At 43.9% G+C, this 23,042-nt stretch overlaps 2 protein-coding genes across 8 annotated transcripts in view; both read right to left on the reverse strand.

The window, feature by feature from the left end:
• Positions 1-603: 603 nt before the first annotated feature.
• Positions 604-15,562, reverse strand: LOC311111202 (retinoblastoma-like protein 2). 2 transcript variants are annotated; one of them, XM_084153910.1, is made up of 14 exons: positions 15,054-15,562; positions 7,447-7,597; positions 7,019-7,131; positions 6,834-6,937; positions 4,909-5,046; positions 4,464-4,634; positions 3,876-4,173; positions 3,545-3,711; positions 3,255-3,431; positions 3,002-3,073; positions 2,820-2,898; positions 2,492-2,682; positions 2,073-2,237; positions 604-1,868 (listed from the first exon to the last, which is right to left on the reverse strand). In XM_084153910.1, the coding sequence occupies exons 2-14, from the start codon at positions 7,518-7,520 to the stop codon at positions 1,644-1,646; spliced, it is 1,974 nt and encodes a 657-aa protein (XP_084010036.1). In that variant the 5' UTR covers positions 7,521-7,597; positions 15,054-15,562; the 3' UTR covers positions 604-1,643. The 2 variants fall into 2 exon arrangements, with proteins under 2 accessions (XP_084010036.1, XP_084010037.1); XM_084153911.1 differs by having other exon boundaries at positions 1,183-1,868; positions 3,903-4,173.
• A 74-nt stretch (positions 15,563-15,636) lies between these two features.
• The window catches only part of LOC311111201 (chromodomain-helicase-DNA-binding protein 9-like), a 109,414-nt gene continuing 102,008 nt past the window's right edge, over positions 15,637-23,042 (reverse strand). For all 6 annotated transcript variants that reach the window (XM_084153906.1, XM_084153905.1, XM_084153904.1 and 3 more), the window contains 5 exons: positions 22,565-22,713; positions 22,023-22,262; positions 21,583-21,732; positions 21,383-21,487; positions 15,637-20,309 (listed from right to left, as the gene is read on the reverse strand). In XM_084153906.1, coding sequence (XP_084010032.1) covers positions 19,296-20,309; positions 21,383-21,487; positions 21,583-21,732; positions 22,023-22,262; positions 22,565-22,713 — 1,658 coding nt within the window. In that variant the 3' untranslated portion in view covers positions 15,637-19,295. The remainder of the gene's footprint in view (positions 20,310-21,382; positions 21,488-21,582; positions 21,733-22,022; positions 22,263-22,564; positions 22,714-23,042) is intronic.

Here is a 23,042-nt window from a genome sequence, read left to right on the forward strand (position 1 = left end):
ATGGTGTGTTCCAAGAACTTCGTCTAGCCAGGGTTCGGAAGTCGATGGAATGGTCTGCGACTGTACGTCTGCCTTGTCGAATACTGAACAGTTCACGAGACGCCTCTGCGGTGGGTGAATCCAGGTCAAACACCTTCAGCATCTCCTCAGCAAACAGGTCGAAGGTTGCACATGCGGGGGTTTGACGTTCGAACTCTGCTGTTCCCCAGAGTCGAGCTCGGCCCGTCAGGTGAGTGATGGCATACCCAACTTTAGCCCCCTCCGTGGCGAAGGTCCTTGGCTGCAAGGAGAACTGAAGTCGGCAGCTAGTCAGGAATGGCCGGACCTGGGTTGAATCGCCGTTGAACCGCTCGGGGTTTCCAATCTTGGGTTCCGGAGCAGCGGCTGCAATGACCGGGGCAGGTAACTCGGGGGCAGGGCTGGTGGGCAGACTGGCTGGGGTAAGGTTGGTGAGGAGTTGAATGATCATGGCGAGTTGTTGTTGCTGCTGCTGGAACTGCTGCTCATGCTCATCGGTTTCCATGTCGGGGAAAGTGTGCGCTGAGTCCATAATGGTCAGATCGTACTGTCACGGTTCAGACAGACGACCAGAGGACCACAATTGCGTCACACCAGAAAGTTTATTAAACTTAAGGGAAAAGGGAAGTAGGGAGTGAATGAAGGCTCCAGGGGTAACAGGGATCCCGTCCAATGTGCTGGGTCTGTGCCCCCCCCAGTGGCAGCGATGCGTCCTATGAAGCCGGTGGTGGGTGGTCCAGAAGTCCTGGGGGGGGGAGACACAGACACAACAGGGCGGAATGAAACAAGGCAGCAGTACAGTTCAAGGGAAATCCAAAATACGTAGTAGCAAGGCAGAAGGCTGGTCAGAGTTACCGGGATTGAAGAGTAGTCAGGAGTCGTAATGGCAGAAGCAGGTCTGGATCTCCTGAGGCAGAAGAGCATCCAAAAAACAGGCAGGTCCGGGGTCACAAAACCAGGGTGAGCCAGAAGCGCGAGCAAACAGGTTCCGGGTGTGAGCTTTGCAGACGATCTGACACCGGAGAGCTGAAAGACAGGGCCTTAAATACTGGGAGAGGTAGTGGGTAATGCAGCGCAGCTGGCAGAGTAATTAGAGCAGAGCAGAGCAGGGACAGGTGGAGCTAGTTAGGCTGAGTAGAGAGAGTGGTGAGCAGAGTGGAAGAAAATCAAGGTGGTAACCCGGTGGAGTGAGAGGCCCATGACAGTACTGTATGTTCCAGAGAGAGACATCTCGTCTCCTCCCTCTCACCAATCACAAACAGTACACAGTGCTCAGTACCCAACACAAATCCTTTTCTGCTTCCTTAGGTAAATAGGACATGGTTCACAGAGGACCAAATTGTTGAAATATATACTGTATATGATGTATGATATTGATATTTGATACAGAGCCCTAGTTACCCTCAGATTATTACATTAGCCTCATAATTATTACAAATCAGGTTTTCTAATCATAAACATTGCTTGCTCAGTGAACTTCGCCGAGTGCTAATGATGCCAATTCTTTCTAACATTTTAGATCCATTGCATCTATTCTCCTTGCAGGTCTACACTCATAGGAAGAATATGGACACTGATGATGGAAGTATGAAGCATGACGGTAAGTCAAAGATAGTGAGATGTAATCAATGTGTCCCATTGTGTGCCGTTGCCTGGTGCTGTGCCTTGGCCATGGTCACTGCCTGGCCGAGGTCCCTGAGCTTTCTCTGCCAGTCGGATGGGCTATCCTGACAGGGTCTCTTCACAAGCGGCCCACCCTCCTCCTCACCATCCTCCTGCAGCTGGGCTGCACAGCGCTTCCTGGTGCGTGACTGAAATGTCCTCATCATGTCATTGATCTCTCTCAGACGCTGTGGGATACAGTTGAGATACAACGATTAGCAACACACATGACTAGATGTATACTGTGTATTTACGATGACCAAGCCTTTTGCTTTTCAAAGTTATTGAAGTTAAAATATGTGTAATGTTGTTTAGGCTTCAGATAGGAAGTATAGAAGAGGGTCAGTTAGAGAACCGTTAGCAGGGTTAGAGAGGTATGTCCGACCTCTGACCTTTGAGAGGCTTCTGCTGACGTAATATACGACCCCAGTGTGGGGAGAGGGGGATGTGCTGTGCTTGTGGGGGGAGATGTAGAGGGAATGGTGGTTGGAGGGGCGGAGTCTGCGCAAGGATCCAATACGCTGGCAGGGGTATGGCGAAAGGGGAGGGGTTTCAACCTGTGCATGGAAAAATAATCAGAATGTCGTCAAAATCTCTGTTGGACAATGATGATAGCACTGGGCCTAGGAACAATGCACTGTATCTGTACAAGGACTGCGCTTACTTCTATTACAGGATCAGATGACCTGTAAGTACCAATGATTTTATACCCCAGTTTAGACATATCTGAGAACACTGGTAAAGTATTTCCTATGTATTGTGTATGACGACTACTGTCACCATTAGGTAGTATGTGAAAATGTCCCCTCACCCCGGCTATGGTCAGAGAGCCGGAGGAGTATCGCAGGGCAAAGTCTTTCATCTGTTTGACGTAGACGGTGTTGTAGAAATAGATGAGGTGTCCTCTCTCCTCCTTGTCCTGTCTATAGGGAGATCTGAGTCCTGTAGGATGGGTTGGAGGGGTCTGGTAGGTAAGCACGCTACTGCTGGGGTCTGCATCAACTGGGAAACAGTGCAACATCACCATCGAAAATTAGCTGTTTTAATACTTCATACTTTCATTCATTTATGCGTTCATTCATGCATATTATGATGCGAATATATCGATGGGAATGTTTGTGTTTTTCTATTTATCTTACTGTTTTCTCTGTTGGATCCTCCAGGAGAGTTTTGTGAGGGCTTGGTGTTTATCCCTGAGATCAGAACACTTCTGCATACCTGACAGGAGGACAATACAGACTTCATCAACTACACAATTACAAACAAGCTGGATTTAACTCACTTACACACACAAAATCAAACAAAACATTGATCTCCTTACAGAGTTGCTTGCTTGAGGCTGAGTCTTGTAGCACTGCATGATGAGCTTGAAAGACATGTCCTCTTTGGTTACCTGCATGAGAAACACACACCATACACATGGAAATTAAGCTATTATATTACATTATTATCATCAATACACAGCTGAAGAAGTATAGAAGGCTGAATGCCTTGCTGTCGATCCCCAAAGTCATAAAACCATCTGCATTAAGGAAGTATAGCAAAAAGTCTAGAGGCAAAGCAAATGGTGCTACCTTGGCCATGACATAGATGGCACACATGAGTATTTGGTCCAGGTGTCGGTCTAGCATGAGGTCAGTGCAGTGGACCAAGGAGTGTTCAACGCAGGTCCAGATCTTCAGCCGCAGCGCCTCACAGATGTCCAGTTTAACACAGATGTTCCTCAGACGCACGCTCACCAGGTGGTAGACCTGAGACAGAGGGAAGAAGTATGGCCTTTGTCTTGTGGATATTGGAACTAAATATCTAGGCTCATAGCATTCAGGCCAGCTTAGGTATGTAGAAATCTGTGAGTAAAGCCTACCTTGCGGAGGAACAGTGAGATGGAGCCCTCTCTCTGAGGTCTGTGTGTAACTGGGTTCTGGGGCTGCTGGGTAGAGGTGCTGGAGACCTGCTGTGGAGGAATGGGCTGACCCACAACACTGAGACGCACTGGGATAAATGTGATGCCTCCCCGGTCATTGGCAATGCCTGGGTGTGGAAGAGGTTTAATTGAACAAATAGCACTGGTTGTTGTGATATGTAAACAAGGTATATAACATGTTTATTACATGTTGTATTACATCATTTCAGTATTCTATTAGGTTTGTAATTTCTATGGCCATATTGGGTTTCATCTGAGGGAAAATCTTTACCTCGAACCGGTATGGTGACTGACTGACCGTTGTTGGTGGTGACAGTGGCTGACGCCATGGTGACTACAGTCTGTCCAGTAACAATGACAGAGGAGGACTGTGATGGCCTGACTGGTGTGGTAGGCTCAGCGTCCATCTTTGAGCCAGCAGGGGGTGAGCTGTAGCGATCATGGTGTGTAATCGGGGAGTTCAGGTGGATTTCATGGATCCCATTCACAAGGCTTGGGGTCAAGTGTGGAGCGGTGGGAGGGATCTTAGTCATCTTGTCTGTGTCCTCTAGGTATTGGGGGGGCATCACCTGGAACACACATATAACCATCTGTTACCTCAAGGTTGGGATCATTTTGTTTCCTCTTTTTAATGGAACAACAGCAGTCATGCTGCCATATTAGACCAACTTGTTTCGAGTGCGCCAGCTGTGTCGCTCTATATATTTTGAGATGGTGCACTGTATATTAAACAAGCATTTCGCTACATCCGCAATAACATCTGCTAAACATGTGTATGTGACCAATATGATTGTATTTTATTTGATTAGATATTTTGCTCAGTTCACAAACAGATGAATTTGAACCTTTGCCCGCTGACCTGATGGCATGCAGGCAGCTGTCCCTGTCCCTTGGCAGCTCTGATGTTGTCCCAGAGTGGTGAGTCTCTCCTCCAGGCCAGACTCTCCAGGATCTGCTCCTCTATACGGGTCAGATGTCTGACCACACCCGGCAGCAAGCCCTCCTCAGCCCGCAGCACCAGCTCTATCACCTGGCACACACCACACACAGTAGAGGGTTAAACAGTACCTAAATAGATCACCAAGCTTACAGTATAAGTGTTTGAACCCAGGTTTGAACAAGGTCTGAACCCAGGACCTCTGTATGCCCCAAGACTGTGTAAGCCTTCTAAGCCCAAGCCTAGGCATTAGCTTGGGGAGCTAACACAATGCTTCAGTTTTCAGGTGAAACCACCTCCTTTACACAAAACCTACAATATTACAGTACAGTATTACACGTATTGCAGGTTTTTGTGTAGGTGTTACCTTGTAGAAGTGGTATGGAGCCAGGCTAAAGATGTCAATGACCAGGGGGAAGCTGCCTGGTAGCTGATGGGAGAAGATGACCATCTCCAGACAACAGGCCACTAGAGAGCGCTGGAACAGATCATGCTCCAGAATGCCCTGACAAAGAAACAAGTCATCAAGGACAACCTCTATACTATACAGTTGAAGTCGGAAGTTTACATACACCTTAGCCAAATACGTTTAAACTCTGTTTTTCACAATTCCTGACATTTAATCCTAGTAAAATTTCCCTGTCTTCAGTCAGTTAGGATCACCACTTTATTTTAAGAATGTGAAATGTCAGAATAATAGTAGAGAGAATGATTTATTTCAGCTTTTATTTCTTTCATCACATTCCCAGTGGGTCAGAAGTTTACATACACTCAATTAGCATTTGGTAGCATTGCCTTTAAATTGTTTAACTTGGGTCAAACGTTTCTGGTAGCCTTCCACAAGCTTCCCACAATAAGTTGGGTGAATTTTGGCCCATTCCTCCTGACAGAGCTGGTGTAACTGAGTCAGGTTTGTAGGCCTCCTTGCTCGCACACGCTTTTTCAATTCTGCCCACAAATTTTCTATAGGATTGAGGTCAGGGCTTTGTGATGGCAATTCCAATACCTTGACTTTGTTGTCCTTAAGCCATGTTGCCACAACTTTGGAAGTATGCTTGGGGTCATTGTCCATTTGGAAGACCCATTTGCGACCAATCTTTAACTTCCTGACTAATGTCTTGAGATGTTGCTTCAATATATCCACAGAATTTTCTTTCCTCATGATGCCATCTATTTTGTGAAGTGCACCAGTCCCTTCTGCAGCAAAGCACCCCCACAGCATGATGCTGCCACCCCCGTGCTTCATGGTTGGGATGGTGTTCTTCGGCTTGCAAGCCACCACCTTTTTCCTCCAAACATAACGATGGTCATTATGGCCAAACAGTTATATTTTTGTTTCATCAGACCAGAGGACATTTCTCAAAAAAGTATGATCTTTGTCCCCATGTGCAGTTGCAAACCGTAGTCTGGCTTTTTTATGGCGGTTTTGGAGCATTGGCTTCTTCCTTGCTGAGCGGCCTTTCAGGTTATGTCGATATAGGACTCGTTTTACTGTGGATATAGATACTTTTGTACCCGTTTCCTCCAGCATCTTCACAAGGTCCTTTGCTGTTGTTCTGGGATTTATTTGCACTTTTCGCACCAAAGTACGTTCATCTCTAGGAGACAGAACGCATCTCTTTCCTGAGCAGTATGACGGCTGCGTGGTTCCATGGTGTTTATACTTGCGTACTATTGTTTGTACAGATGAACGTGGTACCTTCTGGTGTTGGAAATTGCTCCCAAGGATGAACCAGACTTGTGGAGGTTTACACATTTTTTTCTGAGGTCTTGGCTGATTTATTTTGATTTTCCCATGATGTCAAGCAAAGAGGCACTGAGTTTGAAGGTAGGCCTTGAAATACATCCACAGGTACACCTCCAATTGACTCAAATGATGTCAATTAGCCTATCAGAAGCTTCTAAAGCCATGACATCATATTCTGGAATTTTCCAAGCTGTTTAAAGGCACAGTCAACTTAGTGTATGTAAAGTTCTGACCCACTGGAATTGTGATACAGTGAATTATAAGTGAAATACTCTGTCTGTAAACAATTGGAAAAATTACTTGTGTCATGCACAAAGCAGATGTCTTAACCGACTTGCCAAAACTATAGTTTGTTAACAAGACATTTGTGGAGTGGTTGAAAAACAAGTTTTAATGACTCCAACCTAAGTGTATGTAAACTTCCGACTTCAACTGTACATGCCTGTACATGTCTGTACATGTCTGTACATGTCTGTACAACAGTGCCCCCAGAGGCACTAAACAGTGCAGTTCCAGTCGTACACAGCAGAGGGCAGAGAACTCACTGAAAGGTCTTTGGCTCCCAGCCTCTTCCTCTCTTGATTGATGACGGCCTCTAGAACCCTGTAGTACATATCCTCTGTCTGGCTGGAGAACTTCACTCTTCTCTCTACAAACAACAGGAAGTTACTGAAAAGTGCACATTAATGTCAATATATTAACACAGACACACACACACACACACACACACCTCTGTCTAGGCTGCGGTTCTCTTCCCATGGTTCCTGGTAGTGCTGGATGAAGGTGTGGAGCATGTCTCTCAGTCTAGTGGAGATGACCTCACTAGGGTTTCTGGCACAGGACCTAAACAAAATACACCTTAAAGAACCATATAGCCACTTTTCTACCCCCATAGACTACTGATAGATATTGCCCACCCATAGGTACAGATCTAGGATAATCTTCCCCCAAATCATAACCTTCTCCATAATGGGAAGAATGTGTAACATAGTAAAACAACATGTATTTTCTTACTCTTCTACAAACTCAACACTGACCATAGATCACAGTGTGCTCTATCATAGGCTACAGGCTCAAATGCATTCCCCCTGCGGCACATTACAGTCTACTACAGTTACGTATGAGGCCCACAGCAGACACATGCCCACCATAGCTGACCTGAATGTTCTGGCCAGACTGTCACTGGGTACACGTCTCCGCCCACTCAGCAGGCCCTTCAGCTGGGTTGCCATGACGACCTCCACCCGCTCACAGCACCTCCGCTGGTAGAGTACGGCTCAGTGTCAGTCAGTGGAGTAGCAGTGGACACCTGTACATAAAGCACACACCAGGCAGAGGTTTGAACACCCCTTTGGAGCGGTACATGATACCGTATAAATAGGATCATCATTATATTTCTTTGCATGAGAAACATGTGAAACAATGGTTTAAATTTACAACACGAACCACACAGTAATGATACTAAGTCATCTCAGAGATAATTGGGCCTAAAAGGCTTGTGTACTGTATTTAGAGTCAAGTTAAATTGTGTGCGTGTGTGTGGGGAGGGGGCTAGCCTTCAGCTATGAGATGACAACAATGATGAACTGCCAAAATACGGATATTTCCTGTTGAAGAATATTCAGATTTAGTGTGTGAATGAATCTGTTTCTCTGTTTGTCTTGCAGTTCTACAGTTCTGCTGTGGAAGGATTCAAAGAGAGAGAGAGAGAGAGAGAGACCCTATCTTATCCTGGAATATACAAGGTCTGAGGACATTTTACATTTGGTTAGAAATAAATAAGGAATGTCGTCCTGTGTGCTACCTACACTCTTAGAAAAAAAGGTGCTATCTAGAACCTTAAAGGGTTCTTCGGCTGTCCCCATAGGAGAACCCTTTGAGGAACCATTTTTGGTTCCATGTAGGACCCTTTCCACAGAGAGTTCTACATAGAACCCAAAAGGTTTTTATTACTGCCACTTTTAGTGAGTTTGGTACACATCCAGTGGATAGGGAGCCATTTATTATGTCCAACATAGGAAGGCCAAGCACAGGAAGTAGCTCTTTCAGTAGTTTAGTTGGAATAGGGTCCAGTATGCAGCTTGAAGGTTTAGAGGCCATGACTATTTTCATGAATGTGTCAAGAGATATAGGATTAAAAATCTTGAGTGTCTCCATTGATCCTAGGTCCTGGCAGTTTTGTGCAGACTCGCAGATTCAAAGAGGAGTCAGTAATTTGCTTTCTAATGATCATGAGTTCATGAATTCATCACTGCTGAAGTGAAAAGTATTTTCTCTTGGGGAAAGCTGCTTTTTAGTTAGCTTTGCGACAGTATCAAATATACATTTTGGATTGTTCTTATTCTCCTCAATTAGGTTGGAAAAATAGGATGATCGAGCAGCAGTGAGGGCTCTTCGATATTGCACTGTACTTTCTTTCCAAGCTAATAGGAAGACTTCCAGTTTGGTGGAGCGCCATTTCCGTTCCAATTTTCTGGAAGCTTGCTTCAGGGCTCGGGTATTTTCTGTATCCCAGGGAGCTAGTTTCTTGTGACAAATGTTTTTTGTTTTTACGCAAGGTTAAATTTAGATCCTCAATTAGGTCGTTAACTGATTTTTGTACTCCCAACGTCCTTGAGTAGGCGGAGGGAGTCTGGAAGGGCCTCTAGGAATCTTTGGGTTGTCCGAGAATTTATAGCACAGCTTTTGATGGTCCTTGGTTGGGGTCTGAGCAGATTATTTGTTGTGATTGCAAACGTAATAAGATGGTGGTCCTATAGTCCAGGGTTATGAGGAAAAACATTTAGATCCACAATATTTATTCCAAGGGACAAAACTAGATCCAGGGTATGACTGTGGCAATGAGTAGGTCCGAAGACATGTTGGACAAAACCCACTGAGTCGATGATGGCGCCGAAAGCCTTTTGGAGTGGGTCTGTGGATGTTTCCATGTGAATATTAAAGTCACCAAAATGTAGAATATTATCCGATAGGAATTCAGGGAACTCAGTGAGGAACTCTGTATATGGCCCAGGAGGCCTGTAAACAGCAGCTATAAAAAGTGACTGAGTAGGCTGCATAGATTTCATGACTAGAAGCTCAAAAGACATAAATGCAGTCTTTTTTGGGAGGGTAAATTGACATTTGCTATCGAAAATGTTAGCAACACCTCTGCCTTTGCGGGATGTGCGGGGGATATGGTCACTAGTGTAACCAGGAGGAGAGGCCTCATTTAACACAGTAAATTCATCAGGCTTAAGCCATGTTTCAGTCAGGCCAATCACATCAAGATTATGATCAGTGATTAGTTCATTGACCATAACTGCCTTGGAAGTGAGGGATCTAACATTAAGTAGCCCTATTTTGAGATAATAATGACAGGAATGGAGGAGGTCTTTATTCCAGTGAGATTGCTAAGGTGAACACCGCCATGTTTAGTTTTGCTCAACCTAGATCGAGGCACAGACACGGTCTCAATGGGGATAGCTGAGCTGACTACACTGACTGTGCTAGTGGCAGACTCCACTAAGCTGGCATGCTGGCTAACAGCCTGCTGCCTGGCCTGCACCCTATCTCATTGTGGAGCTAGATATGCCCCACAACTACGACAAAACATGCCCCACAACTACGACTATCGCACGCTGGGGCTCTACATAGTCAATGGTAGGCTTCGTGGGGACTCCTACGGTACGTACAACTACAGCTCATGTCTTGGCAGCAGTACTGTAAACTGCTTTATCACTGACCTCAACCCAGAGTCACAGAGCGTTCACAGTCAGCCCACTGACACCTCTATCAGATCACAGCAAAACCACAGCCTACTTGAACAGAGCAATACTCAATCATGAGGCATCAAAGCCAAACAAACTGCATACTATTAAGAAATGCTATAGATGAAAGGAAAGTAGTGTAGAAACCTACCAGAAAACAATTAGCCAAGAACAAATTCAAGTCCAATTTCCTGGACAAAACGTTTCACTGCAATAGTGAAGTTGTAAACTTGGCAGTAGAAAGCATAAACAGTTATTTGACCTCAGCTTCCCTATCAAATCTAAACATTTCAACCAGACAACCAAAGAAAATTAACAACAACGACAAATGGTTTGATGAAGAATGCAAAAAATCTAAGAAAGAAATTGAGGAACCTATCCAACCAAAAACACAAAGACCCAGAAAACCTGAGCCTACGGTTTCACTATGGTGAAATAATAAAACAGTACAGAAATACACTAAGGAAAAAGAAAGAACAGCAAGTCAGAAACCAGCTCAATGTAATTGAATAATCCATAGAATCTAACCACTTCTGGGAAAATTGGAACACACTAAACAAACAACAACATGAAGAGCTATCTATCCAACATGGAGATGCTTGGATAAACCACTTCTCCAATCTTTTCTGGCACTCTAACAAACAGCACAAATATATACATTATCAATAAAAAATCTTAGAGTCAGCTATTAAAGACTACCAGAACCCACTGGATTCTCCAATTACACTGAATGAACTACAGTACAAAATACAAACCCCTCAACCTAAAAAGGCTTGTGGTGTTGATGGTATCTTAAATGAAATGATAAAATATACAGACCACAAATTCCAATTGGCTATACTTAATCTCCTTTAACATCTGGCATCTTCCCCAATATTTGTAACCAAGGACTGATCACCCCAATCCACAGAAGTGGAGACAAATTCGACCCCAATAACTACATTTCCTCAGTGAAAACAATGTCCTGAGCAAATGTCAAATTGGCTTTTTACCAAATTGCCGTACGACAGACCACATATTCACCCTGCACACCCATTTTGACAAACAAACAAACAAAACAAAACAAAAGCAAAGTCTTCTCATGCTTTGTTGATTTCAAAAATGATTTTGACTCAATTTGGCATGAGGGTCTGCTATACAAATTGATGGAAAGCGGTGTTGGGGGAAAACATAAAATCCACGTACACAAACAATGTGTACAAGTATGCGGTTAAAATTGGCAAAAAAACTTGAGCCCCACCATCTTCAACATGTATACCAACAAATTGGTGAGGGCTCTAGAACAGTCTGAAGCACCCCACCCTACTAGTCTCTGAAGTCAAATGTTTACTGTGTGCAGATGATCTGGTGCTTCTCCCCAACCAAGCAGTACCTAGATCTTCTGCACATTCTGTCAGACGTGGGCCCTGACAGTTAATCTCAGTAAGACAAAAATATTGGTGTTCCAAAAAAGGTCCAGTTTCCAGCACCACAAATACAAATTCCATCTAGACACTGTTGCCCTAGATCACACAAAACAATATACCTACCTCGGCCTAAACATCAGCACCACATGCAACTTCCACAAAGCCCTCTATGGTTGTGAGGTCTGGGGTCCACTCACAAACCAAGAATTCACAAAATGGGACAAACACCAAATTGAGACTGCATGCCAAATTATGCAAAAAACATCCTCTGTGTACAACATAAAACAGCAAATAATGCATGCAGAGCAGAATTAGGACGATTCCCGCTAATTATCAAAATCCAGAAAATAGCAATTAAATTACACAACCACCTAAAAGGAAGCGGTTCTCAAACCTTCCATAACAAAGCCCTCACCTACAGAGAGATAAACCTGGAGAAGAGTCCCCTCAGCCAGCTGGTACTGGGACTGTGTTCACAAACACAAACAGACCCCACAGAGCCCCAGGACAGCAACACAATTAGACACAACCAAATCATGAGAAAACAAAAAGATAATTACTTGACACATTAGAAATAATTTTTAAAAAACAGAGCCAACTGGAATGTTATTTGGCCCTAAACAGAGAATACACAGTAGCAGAATACCTGACCACTGTGAAGCTTTGAATACCTGACCACTACAAGCTTTGACTATGTACAGACTCAGTGAGCATGGCCTTGCTATCAAGAGAGGTCACCATCAGCAGACTTGGCTCTCAAGAGAAAATAGGCTATGTGCCCACTACCCACAAAATGATATTTGGCCTTGTGTTTTAGGTTATTTTCCTCCTGAGAGTTGAATTTGTCTCCCAGTGTCTGGTGGAAAGCAGACTGAAACAGCTTTTCCTTTAGGATTTTGCCTGTGCTTAACTCTATTCCGTTTCTTTACCATGTTCAAAGGGATATTCAATATCTGCTTTTTTTATTTTCACCCATCTACCAATAGGTGCCCTTCTTTGCATTGGAAAACCTCCCTGGTCTTTGTAGTTGAATCTGTGTTTGAAATTCACTGCTTGACTGAGGGACCTTACAGATAATTGTATGTGTGGGTTACAGAGATGAGGTAGTCATTCAAAAATCATGTTAAACATTATTATTGCAGACAGACTGAGTCCATGTAACTTATTATGTGACTTGTTAAGCACATTTTTACTCCTGAACTTATTTAGGCTTGTCATAACAAAGGGGTTGAATACTTATTGACTCAAGACATTTCAGCTTTTCATATTTTAATTAATTTGTAAACATTTCTAAAAACATAATTCCACTTTGACATTATGGGCTATTGTGTGTAGGCCAGTTACACAAAATCTCAATTTAATCCAAATAAAAATTCAGGCTGTAATGCAACAAAATGTGGAAAAAGTCAAGGGGTGTGAATACTTTCTGAAGGCACTGTATTTCCCTCAGATTACAGACCCACAAAGAATTTGAAAACAAATCCAATCTCCCATATCTATTAGGTGAAATACAACAGTGTGCCACCACAGCAGCAAGATTTGTGAAATATTGCCACAAGAAAAGGGCAACCTGTGGAGCCCAAACACCATTGTAAATACAACCTATATTTATCTGCTTATTTATTTCCCCTTTCGTACTTCAACTATTTGCATATTGTTACAACACTGTTCATAGCCAATAATATAACATTTGAAATGTCTATATTCTTTTAAAACTTTTGTGAGCGTAATGTTTACTGTTAATTTCTGATTGTTTATTTCCCTTGTTTATTTCCTTTTTGTTTGTTTATTTCGCTTGCTTAGGCAATGTAAACATAAGTTTCCCATGCCAATAATCGCCTTTGAATTGATTTGAAATTGAGAGAGAGAGGAAAAGCGAGGTGACTCAATGGTAACTCAGTTTCCTCTCCACAGCGATAATCATTTGCACGTGTTCTCCATTTCTCTACCATGCCAAGTTACTGTCACAGACTGCGAGGCACAGACACTGCCCTGGGGTAGAGGATCTCTCTCTATGAGTGTGTGAAAAATAAGAAGTTAAACTGTGGTTTTGAATATAAACCCAATACGTTAGTGAGTGGGGAGGTGGATGCTGATTCCGAACATGTTGTGTACTATATCTGAGGACTAATTCAAGTTATAGTAAGTCAGTGAGATAAGCTGGATGTGGTTATTGGGGAGGTATTTGAGGATGATGCTAGCAATGACTGTGTCCTTATGAGTTGCAGGTGATAATCAGTTTTACTTTGTCCACCCTAAGGAGTACCACTTTGGGTAGAGAGACCAACACAGAGAGAGACAGAGAGGGAGTGAGTGAGAGCAATAGAGAGAGGTAGAGAGAGAGAGAAAGAGCAACAGAGAGAGAGAAACAGAGGGCTACAAGCTAAGATGTAAGGTTATACTAGGTGAAGTTCTCGATATTCTGGTGTGACTCATAACTGTACATCTGTAATTTACAGCCAGAGCCAGGCTGAGTCTGGACAGGCCACTGTTGAACCAAATCAATTCCTGTGTTCTGTCAGAGTCAAACCTGTACACTATGTTCCTGGACACTGTCACACAGTAAACCACTGTCATTGAATCAAATAATACCTTCCATTCATTCACTACAAGCTGTTCCAACCACAGACCCTGGCCAACAGGCCTGGGTTCAAATACTATTTGAAATCTTTCAAACACTTTAGCTGGGCTTGATTGAGCTTGCTTGGCGCAACTGAACCCAGGCCTGTTGGGTTCAAGTGCAAACCCTACTCATATGGCATTACAGGCTTGTGCTAAAAGTATTTGAAATATTTCAGATAGCATTTTAATCCAGGTCTGCTGGCGAACCTATCCCTCTCTCACTCTGCAGTATTGGGACGAAGCCTTGGTTGGCTTGGCTCTACTCCATCCACTACCAGGAAAACTGATTTAGCTCACCTCCAACTGAGTCAGTTCAACCTTCCTATCTGTTCTGTGGAAGTTGATGGTTATAGTAAGGCTTTATCTCTCTGTCACTGTAACATCCCCCCTGAGAGAGCAAGCCACAGTCGTAAGGGAGTGGTAGCTACTATGCGTTATGTACTAACATTACTATGCATATGCTCTCACCCACGTGGGCTACACACCGGATGTGGGCTAGTGGCCCATTAACTGACAACATGTGCATCACCAGCTACCAACTCCTTCAGAATCCGGTTATATCACCTTACCTACCACCACCATGCGTCTCTCTGTTCCCATGTTGGCTCTCTGTGACTCTGCAATCTCTTTAGAACTGACTGACTGCAGTGTCAGTGACAACCTCCAGAATACGTTTACTTTCTACAGTCATTTTGGGGCACACACATCGTCCAAAATACATATAAAACTGAAGTGTTTTGCCTCCATTTCAGAGAAATGGAACAGAACAATGTTGCATTTTATCTTGGTAATCTAACAACTCCCACCAGCCACAAATCATACATTATCATCACCCATAATAACGTTCTCTTCACTCAATTAGACACACATCAACCCAGGACAAATAACATCCTGTGACATGTTATTTCCTGCAGTGTTACTAAAAACAGTTCCTTTTACAGAGACAGAGCGAGTCAAAAGAGCTGCAGTGATGCAACAAGCTACTTACAGAGAGGCTCCTGAGAAGGATCTGATTGTGTTTAGTAGAGGCTTGGAGACCTAGCTATACTGGCAACACACTGCCTCTCTGCTTCTCTCTCTCTGCGGGACTAGCCAGGCTGAACAGCTGTGGGTGTGTGGGTGAACATCGGAGCAGCACAGAGCAGTGAGCACCACTATATGTCTACAGGCAGGCAGTAGACTGCAGTGCTCTGAGACAGAGAGGAAGCTGAAGCTCAGGGTCAGCCCATTGGCTCACAACAGACAAGCCCCAACTTGTCATCTGCAATGGGTTGCTCTGATAAGAGGCCTGAGGGCTGAGACTCACAGAGCAACAAGCGCCCCCTGGGGTAGAGCATGAACATAACAGGGCATAAAGGAAGCAGACGAATAACAGTACATTAATCAGTAATGCTTTACAACAATATATACTATATCAGCTTTGAAAATGACATTTTAACCAGACTATTAACTGAGGCATTATCATCCTATATTTATATTGCCAGTGAACAATAAGATAAACAACATTGTAATTCTGGATACCTTGAAGTGCCTGTAAATGGGTCAATGTGAAATAATAGATAAAGACAGGCTTCATGGATAGTCAGAATATGTTTAATAAAAATAATTAAACTTCAATTTCCTCTATATAACTTCATAGAAAGTAATCCAATAAATTACAAATGACTTTTTAAGACGCTTGTCCTCTCCACTACATAACGCATTATTCGACTACACAGACCACAACTTGCAAATATTGCAACTGTCCAAAAAACAACCAAATAAAAACAAGAACAGACTTGATGACTTTTAGGATATTATCAAGCTTGAAACAAAAAATACAATGCCAATAATCTATTTTCGTCATTTCAGCAACTACTTTACCCAAAATGAAAATTCAAATTCACTTGTAGTACTGTGTGCTTTATTAGTCTCTGTCTGTTGCATATTGGTCATTTCATTGTGCCAGTGAGGTGAGTCTATGACTGCTTCTAATCAGTCAGTCCAGCACTGTAGATGTATGTGACATAGGGAGACCTATAACAAACTACCAGAAATATCTAATCAAAATACATAATAAAAACAAATAAATTGTTCAATCTTTAGTCAAATACAGCTCTCCCCTCAGTACTAACATTTCAACTTAAACAGAGCTATCGGTCTGCCTATAGCAAATTAAGTAGGCTCCTTGTCACACTAGTAGGAATGAATCCATGTCTGCCTGTTGGGTCTGAAAATAAAGCCTGCTAAAACAATCATATTTGGGTGAATATTGTAACCTGGAAGCAGCAAAGAATGGGCTTCTGCCTAAGGGCACTGGTAGTTCTATGGATAGTGTAGGTACGTAGAAGTTGAACAAAATGACAGTTTAAGTTTTTTCTGTTGAATTCACTAGGCTTGTGAGGCCTAGTGGCGGAACCAGCCCAAACTAAAGTGGCTAACTAAATCTATTTAGGTTGACTTTCAGGAAGAGTAACAACCTGGCTGTCTCTGCGTTTACACACAGAAACCATGGTAAAGGACATCATAGGTGAATGGGGAAAACAAAACACCTTTAAAGTAAATGGAGTGTCTTCATCAGTCTTGGTTTAGACAACAGGGCAGGGCTGTCTGTCTGGTGGGCTTGTATACGTTGATAAATGGGTTCAATATAGGCTCAGTGAACAGCTAAATGAAGGCTGAAAGAGACTAAATGAATGTCTCTACCACAGATGTAACCTGTTGTGACGTTTCATTGTCACCACGTAAAATAAAATGTCCCATTCCTCTTCAAGATCATTTCCAAATGTGTGCCTGCCTAGCAGTCCAATGTGTACCGACAGTTCTCCTAAACGGTGCTGTATCTATCAGGAAATCACTGTTCCACTAAACATAATTACAAAAGGTACTTAGGATATAATGAATTCCAGTGTCAGTGTCTCCCTTGATTACCACGAGGATGAGCACAGATGAGCCATGTCATCCAGTCATTAATAAATACTCCGCCATAGAGCCATAGAAAATAAGGAACATAAAACATCTATCTGTTAAATAAGATCAGATACTGACTGGGAAGTTGAGTGAGAAAGTGAGTGTGTGAAATACAAAGAGGTACAGCGAGCGTAAGGACAATCCTACATCTATCGGTCTGTCTGCAGCTCCAGTCATCAGTGAGACATGGAGAAATTAACTAGCCTGGTGAAACCAGACTGAACCATGTGTTTAGTGATGAAACAGCATATCAGTTTGGATTCCATGCTAGAAATTAACACTTTAAAAGCCTCCAATTCCCATGAAACAAAGATCATAGCCAGCAAAGCAGCTCAGCTGTAAAGGAAGGTCTGGATATTCAGCCTTGCTCAAACCTATCGAAGTATAAACTATGCTTTTAAACAATCAATTATGAAATTAATTTAGATTACTCAGTAATCTACAATTATATCAGAGACAATACAAACCCTTGTGGTCCGCCAATACACATACGGTGTAGCTACTTACATTTTTGTCATTTAGCAGACGCTCTTATCCAGAGCGACTTACAGTTAGTGAGTGCATACATTTTTCATACTGGCCCCCCGTGGGAAACGAACCCACAACCTTGGCGTTGCAAATACCATGCTCTACCAACTGAGCTACAGGGGGCCATTACTAGTTCATGATAGAAAGGTAATTCAACACAACAGGGACACACAGTGTTCAGAATGGAAGACTACAGACATCACCCACAGTCAGAGCTCATCTGAGATTCTTCAGCTCACTCGATAGCAGAAGGCAGCACTCCACACGAACACACACTGGTGGTGTTATGAGTGGAACACAGATACTGATGGGCTGAGTATTAAAGATGTTGATTATACCATGTCGACTAGACCAGCAGTTGCTGTTTATGTGACTTCACTATTGGTTGTAGAACACAATGCTCAAGCCTCCCCAATACAATGGACCGATTGATGTTGACCGCATGGGACACAATCAGTACAGGGCCTGAAGGACACACTGACTCAGCCAAAACGGAAAGAAACGCCCACGCAAACAAACACACAGCCAGAACACAGTGAGTGGTAGTCCCTCTTGCAGACACAAGGCGCTGGAAGAGACTAAGCGAGTGGAAGCTCTCAAGAGTATGCCATGAAGAACACACATTCCAGTGGGGACGAGTGAGCCAGCCTTGCTAACACACACACACAACAGGATGTATTTGCAGTGAACTCAATCCCTTCTATACCCCGCTGAGGTAACGATGCAGTCAAAAACCCCAGGGTGGAATTTTCTTCAAAAGTGTACCATGTCCTGAACATCACTTCCTGAAGCTGAACTACAACAGAGAAGTAGTGTATTTTCTGTCCTGGCGAGAGCAGTATTTGGCACAGCGTGCTGTCAGTTTGCTGTCCTTTCAGTCCTTAGGGGAATAGACCCAACTGGTTATGTGCTAGCGAGTGTAATATGGGAAACTAAAGTGCACCTGTGTCAGAAGAACCATCTATGTGTCATTGTGTGAGTGTGTAGGTTGTGCGAGACAGACAGGGGAGAATACATTCCAAAATGAAACACTAGCATACTACTTAGAATGAATGTCCAATACATTGCTTCATTCTAATAACTATGTTAGTGTGGACATTGGAACAGAGACTGAACACCCCTCCCTTGTGTGAGAAACATGGCTGATGAAGGATCTACAGCTTCAGTGACATTCATTAGCTGCCCGAGTTATTGCTGACTTTTCCAAACGTATGATCCGCAAAGTATACTGTAAGTGTCAAGAAGAAAACCTATAAAAGTATTTACAAAGGAAAGCTAAATATTCATCAAGTTCTTTCCCCCCCACTCCAAAATATATTACCAGTACAGCTCAGCAAAGAGCGTGTATTTATTTCCTCTTTTTTAATGAAATTAAATCCCAACATGATAATTACAATAATGCCATTTTGACTTCTTTTCTCAGTTTGTTGCAATTGTACATCATCGTGTGTTGGCCTAATACAATTTCACAGAGTTCAGAAATCTACTAAAGTTTGACATGCAAAATGTCTCTCAAAACAAGATTGTACCTTTTTGAACAAACACTGAAATTTTATTTCAGTTTCTCCTAGGTCATGGTTCTTCTTGTTTCAGTTTTGTAGTCTTTATTACACAACATTTTTGTTAGTTTTCGTATTTACATGAAAAGAAATCACAATGTAAGTGCAGGGAAATCCATATATATGTGTAATATATATATATATGTGTGTACATTTCTAACAGATACATAAATATATTTATATATTCATAAGGCTCAGTCTTCATCGCTGGAGTCTGATGACCCATCAGATGATGAAGAAGAGCTCCCAGACTCTGATGAAGATGACTCCGCCTTCCCCGAGCCTTCTGGACCACTGTTCTCCTCCTTCTGTTCCCCTGATTCCTCCTCCTTGTCACCAAGACCCTCCTCTTCCTGACGCTCTGGTGTTCTCCTGGGCGACAGAGGTTTTGAGGGGGAAGTCTTGAGGGACTTAGAGGTCTTAGTGGGCTTGTGGGATTTGTGGTCACTGTTTGAGTCACTGTGTGGCTGCTGTGTGGTGGACACAGGAAGGTTAAGGCCTGGAGTGAGATGCATCCCTGGGTAAAGCATACTGGAGAGTAACAAGGGGTTAAGAGACAGAGGGTGACTGGAGGCTGCCTGGGCAGCAGAAGCACTTAGTGGGGTGGTGGTGGTGGAGGTGGTGGCAGAGGAACTGGAGGAGGAAGGGACACTGGGGACACGGCCATCCCCGGCCCCGCTTTGACCTTCTGTCCTTTCACCTTTTGTGTCCGAGGTGTGGGAGGGGCCGTGGGAGTGGGAGGAGGAGGTGGCTTTGGAGGAGGCAGACGAGGGCTCCCCTCCTCCTCCTTCTCTGCTTCCCTTCTTCCTCTTCCTCTGCTCCGCTCCCCCCGTGGCATCTTGTGGGGGATTCCCCAGCAGACCCCCCATGCTCAGGAGGTTGGGAAGCCCGGCCATGCCAGAGAGCATCATGGGAAACATGGCGGCCAGGTTGTTAGCATCGGTGGGCAGGCCCATGAGGCCGGCAGTGAGCTGCAGTGACTGGAGACTTTGGAGGTTCTGCTGGAAGGCCTGTAGACTAGACAGATCCATGCCAGAGAGGAGGCCGTTGGCCAGCAGGGGGTTGAGGCCCAGGGATGAGGCCCCCTGGTTGGCTGCAGCTGCAGCCTTGGCCAGGGCGCTCTTTGGCCTCCGTCCACGCCGACTCACCTCCTCTGGTACGATGGGTCCTGTCAGGATCCGGTCAAACATGCTCTCTGGGAGGTAGCCCTGAAGGACAGACAGAGAAACACAGGGTTAGCACTCTAATCAACAACTTCATTAGATAACTACAGTTATAAACTGGGTAGTTCGAGCCCTGAATGCTGATTGGCTGACAACCTGTGGTATATGAGACAGTATTTGTAATAAAAATAAAAATAAATGATTTAACCTTTATTTAACCAGGTAAGCCAGTTGAGAACAAGTTCTCATTTACAACTGCGACCTGGCCAAGATAAAGCAAAGCAGTGCGGAAAAAACAACAACAACACAGAGTTACATATGGAATAAACAAAACGTACAGTCAATAACACAATAGAAAATCTATATACAGTGTGTGCAAATGTAGTAAGTTATGGAGGTAAGGCAATAAATAAGCCATAGTGCAAAATAATTACAATTATAATTTAGTATTAACACTGGAGTGATAGATGTGCAGAAGATGATGTGCAAATAGAGATACTGGGGTGCAAATGAGCAAAATAAATAACAATGTAAATAACAATATGGGGATGAGGTAGTTGGGTGGGCAAATTACAGATGGGCTGTGTACAGGTGCAGTGATCGGTAAGCTGCTCTGACAACTGATGCTTAAAGTTAGTGAGGGAGATAAGTGTCTCCAGCTTCAGAGATTTTTGCAGTTCGTTCCAGTCATTTGCAGCAGAGAACTGGAAGGAATGGCGACCAAAGGAGGTGTTGGCTTTGGGGATGACCAGTGAGATATACCTGCTGGAACGCATATACGTATACCACGGGTATGACAAAACATGTAACCAGCTTATAATAGCAATAAGGCACCTCAGGGTTTGTGGTATATGGCCAATATATCACGGCTAAGGGCTGTATCCAGGCACTCCTCATTGCATCGTGCATAAGAACAGCCCTTAGCCGTGGTATATTGGCTATATACCACACCCCCTCAGGCCTTATTGCTTAACTATACCACAGTTACTGCACTGACAACTAGCCAAGCTAGATACATGTAGTTCTATTATTGGTCTTTCATAGCATACACATAAAGTAGGCTTGTGGGGTGTTCCACAGCATATGAAGGGCTGTGAGGGAGAGGCTATCAGACTCACCGACTGCTTGACCACGTCGGCCCACTCTGGTGGAACCCCGTACTCTGGGTTCTCCTGAAGGAACCGACACAGGTCCTTTAGAGGGGGGGCGAAGGCACCACCAACCTGGGGAGAGGAGAGGAGGACAACATGAGACAAAGTAGAAGTTGTACAACCCACACACACCCACTCCCACACACAGTAGACTACTGCTGCCTCACCTTCCGTGCATTTCTCCTGTTGATGATCTGGACCCTCTCCTCTCCTGTCAGACTGTTGACATCAATCTTGTTGGGGTTTCTGCAGCGATGCCTCTTCTGCTTGGGTCTACCGTCCTGCTGGAACTGCTGCAGCTGCATCTTATTCACTCCCTGAGGAGGAGAAGAGAGGGTCAGGGATACAGAGGTTCAACTACAGGACTACATCCAAAACAATATCTACTGTCAATGGAAATCAAGGTTGGGGTCAATTGCATTTCGATTCAAATTGCAAATATAATTTTTGTTTGCGTCATGAATTGACTGAATTGAAATGGAATTGACCGTAACCCTGACGGATATCTATTGTCGTTGTACAGTATATTCACAGCCGTTAATAAACCTGGGTTAGGGAAAGAGGAATGGTGAATCAGAGGGTGAGGAAGAGGAAGGGAGGGACTCACAGGGATGAAGGCCCCTGTGTCGGCCACAAAGCCTGGGTGTTCTTTCAGCCACAGCTCCAGCTCCCTCCTCCTGGGGGCATCGTCTCCGGCCAGACGGGTCCCATCTTTCAGGTTGATGACAGAGACCCTGCTCTCTGTGTCCATGGGGCCCTGGGGCTGGCCCCCTAGGGGGTTACCCTGACCTGAGGGAATAGACAGCCCAGTGCCAGCCTGACCCATACCACCCCACGCTGGGGGCACCTGGAGAGGCAGGGGCATACGTCAGCCCATCAGTGAATAACAAGTGGCTAGTGTTTGTATATGCATGCTAGCACACCCCACATACGGTCTCCTATACTTCAGCACACACAGTAAATCCCATATATTTTTTTAATTGCTAGGTAAACACATTTAGGCATACTCTTTGAACTTTAAATATCTCTTAAAACCATGTAATATAATGTGGCTTTCCAGTACCCAGTGTTTAAGGACTAAATGTTGAAGGACCTAAGATGGCAATATAGGAGAGAGAGGATTGACAGGGAAGTAAAGTAAGATCTTACGCTTTCGGGCACGGCTGGTATTCTGTTCCTGTTCATAAAGAGCAGGTCCATCCCCTCCACATTCTTCCTCCTTCCTCTCCTCCTCTTCACCACCGGCTGGCCATCCATACCTCCGTTCAGCTTCATCTGACCCGCCAGACCTGTAGAGGCTGGAAAAACACAAACAACGTGTCGCAGATTAAAACAGAAGACTAAAGCAGTACACACAATCACAATCATGAATGTACAACATATGGGAAAATGTATATTTGCTGCCATCTAGTGGTAGCAAATACAAAGCACCCAGTTTAGCTTTGATATTACATTTACATTTTAGTCATTTAGCAGACGCTCTTATCCAGAGCGACTTACAGGAGCAATTAGGGTTAAGTGCCTTGCTCAAGGGCACATTTACGTCATTTAGCAGACGCTCTTATCCAGAGCGACTCACAAATTGGTGCATTCACCCTATAGCCAGTGGGATAACCACTTTACAATT

The sequence above is a fragment of the Coregonus lavaretus genome (genome assembly GCF_964263955.1).
Source record: "Coregonus lavaretus genome assembly, chromosome: 37".
Lineage (NCBI taxonomy): Eukaryota > Metazoa > Chordata > Actinopteri > Salmoniformes > Salmonidae > Coregonus > Coregonus lavaretus.

Excerpts from the sequence above, each read along its gene's own strand:
- LOC311111202 (XM_084153910.1), bottom strand. The coding sequence starts at position 7,520 with ATGGCAACCCAGCTGAAGGGCCTGCTGAGTGGGCGGAGACGTGTACCC. Across the intron at positions 3,074-3,254 it reads CCATCTATGTCATGGCCAAG|GTAACCAAAGAGGACATGTC; the intron begins GTAGCACCATTT and ends TTTCTCATGCAG. Across the intron at positions 2,238-2,491 it reads GCTCTCTGACCATAGCCGGG|GTTGAAACCCCTCCCCTTTC; the intron begins GTGAGGGGACAT and ends TTCCATGCACAG.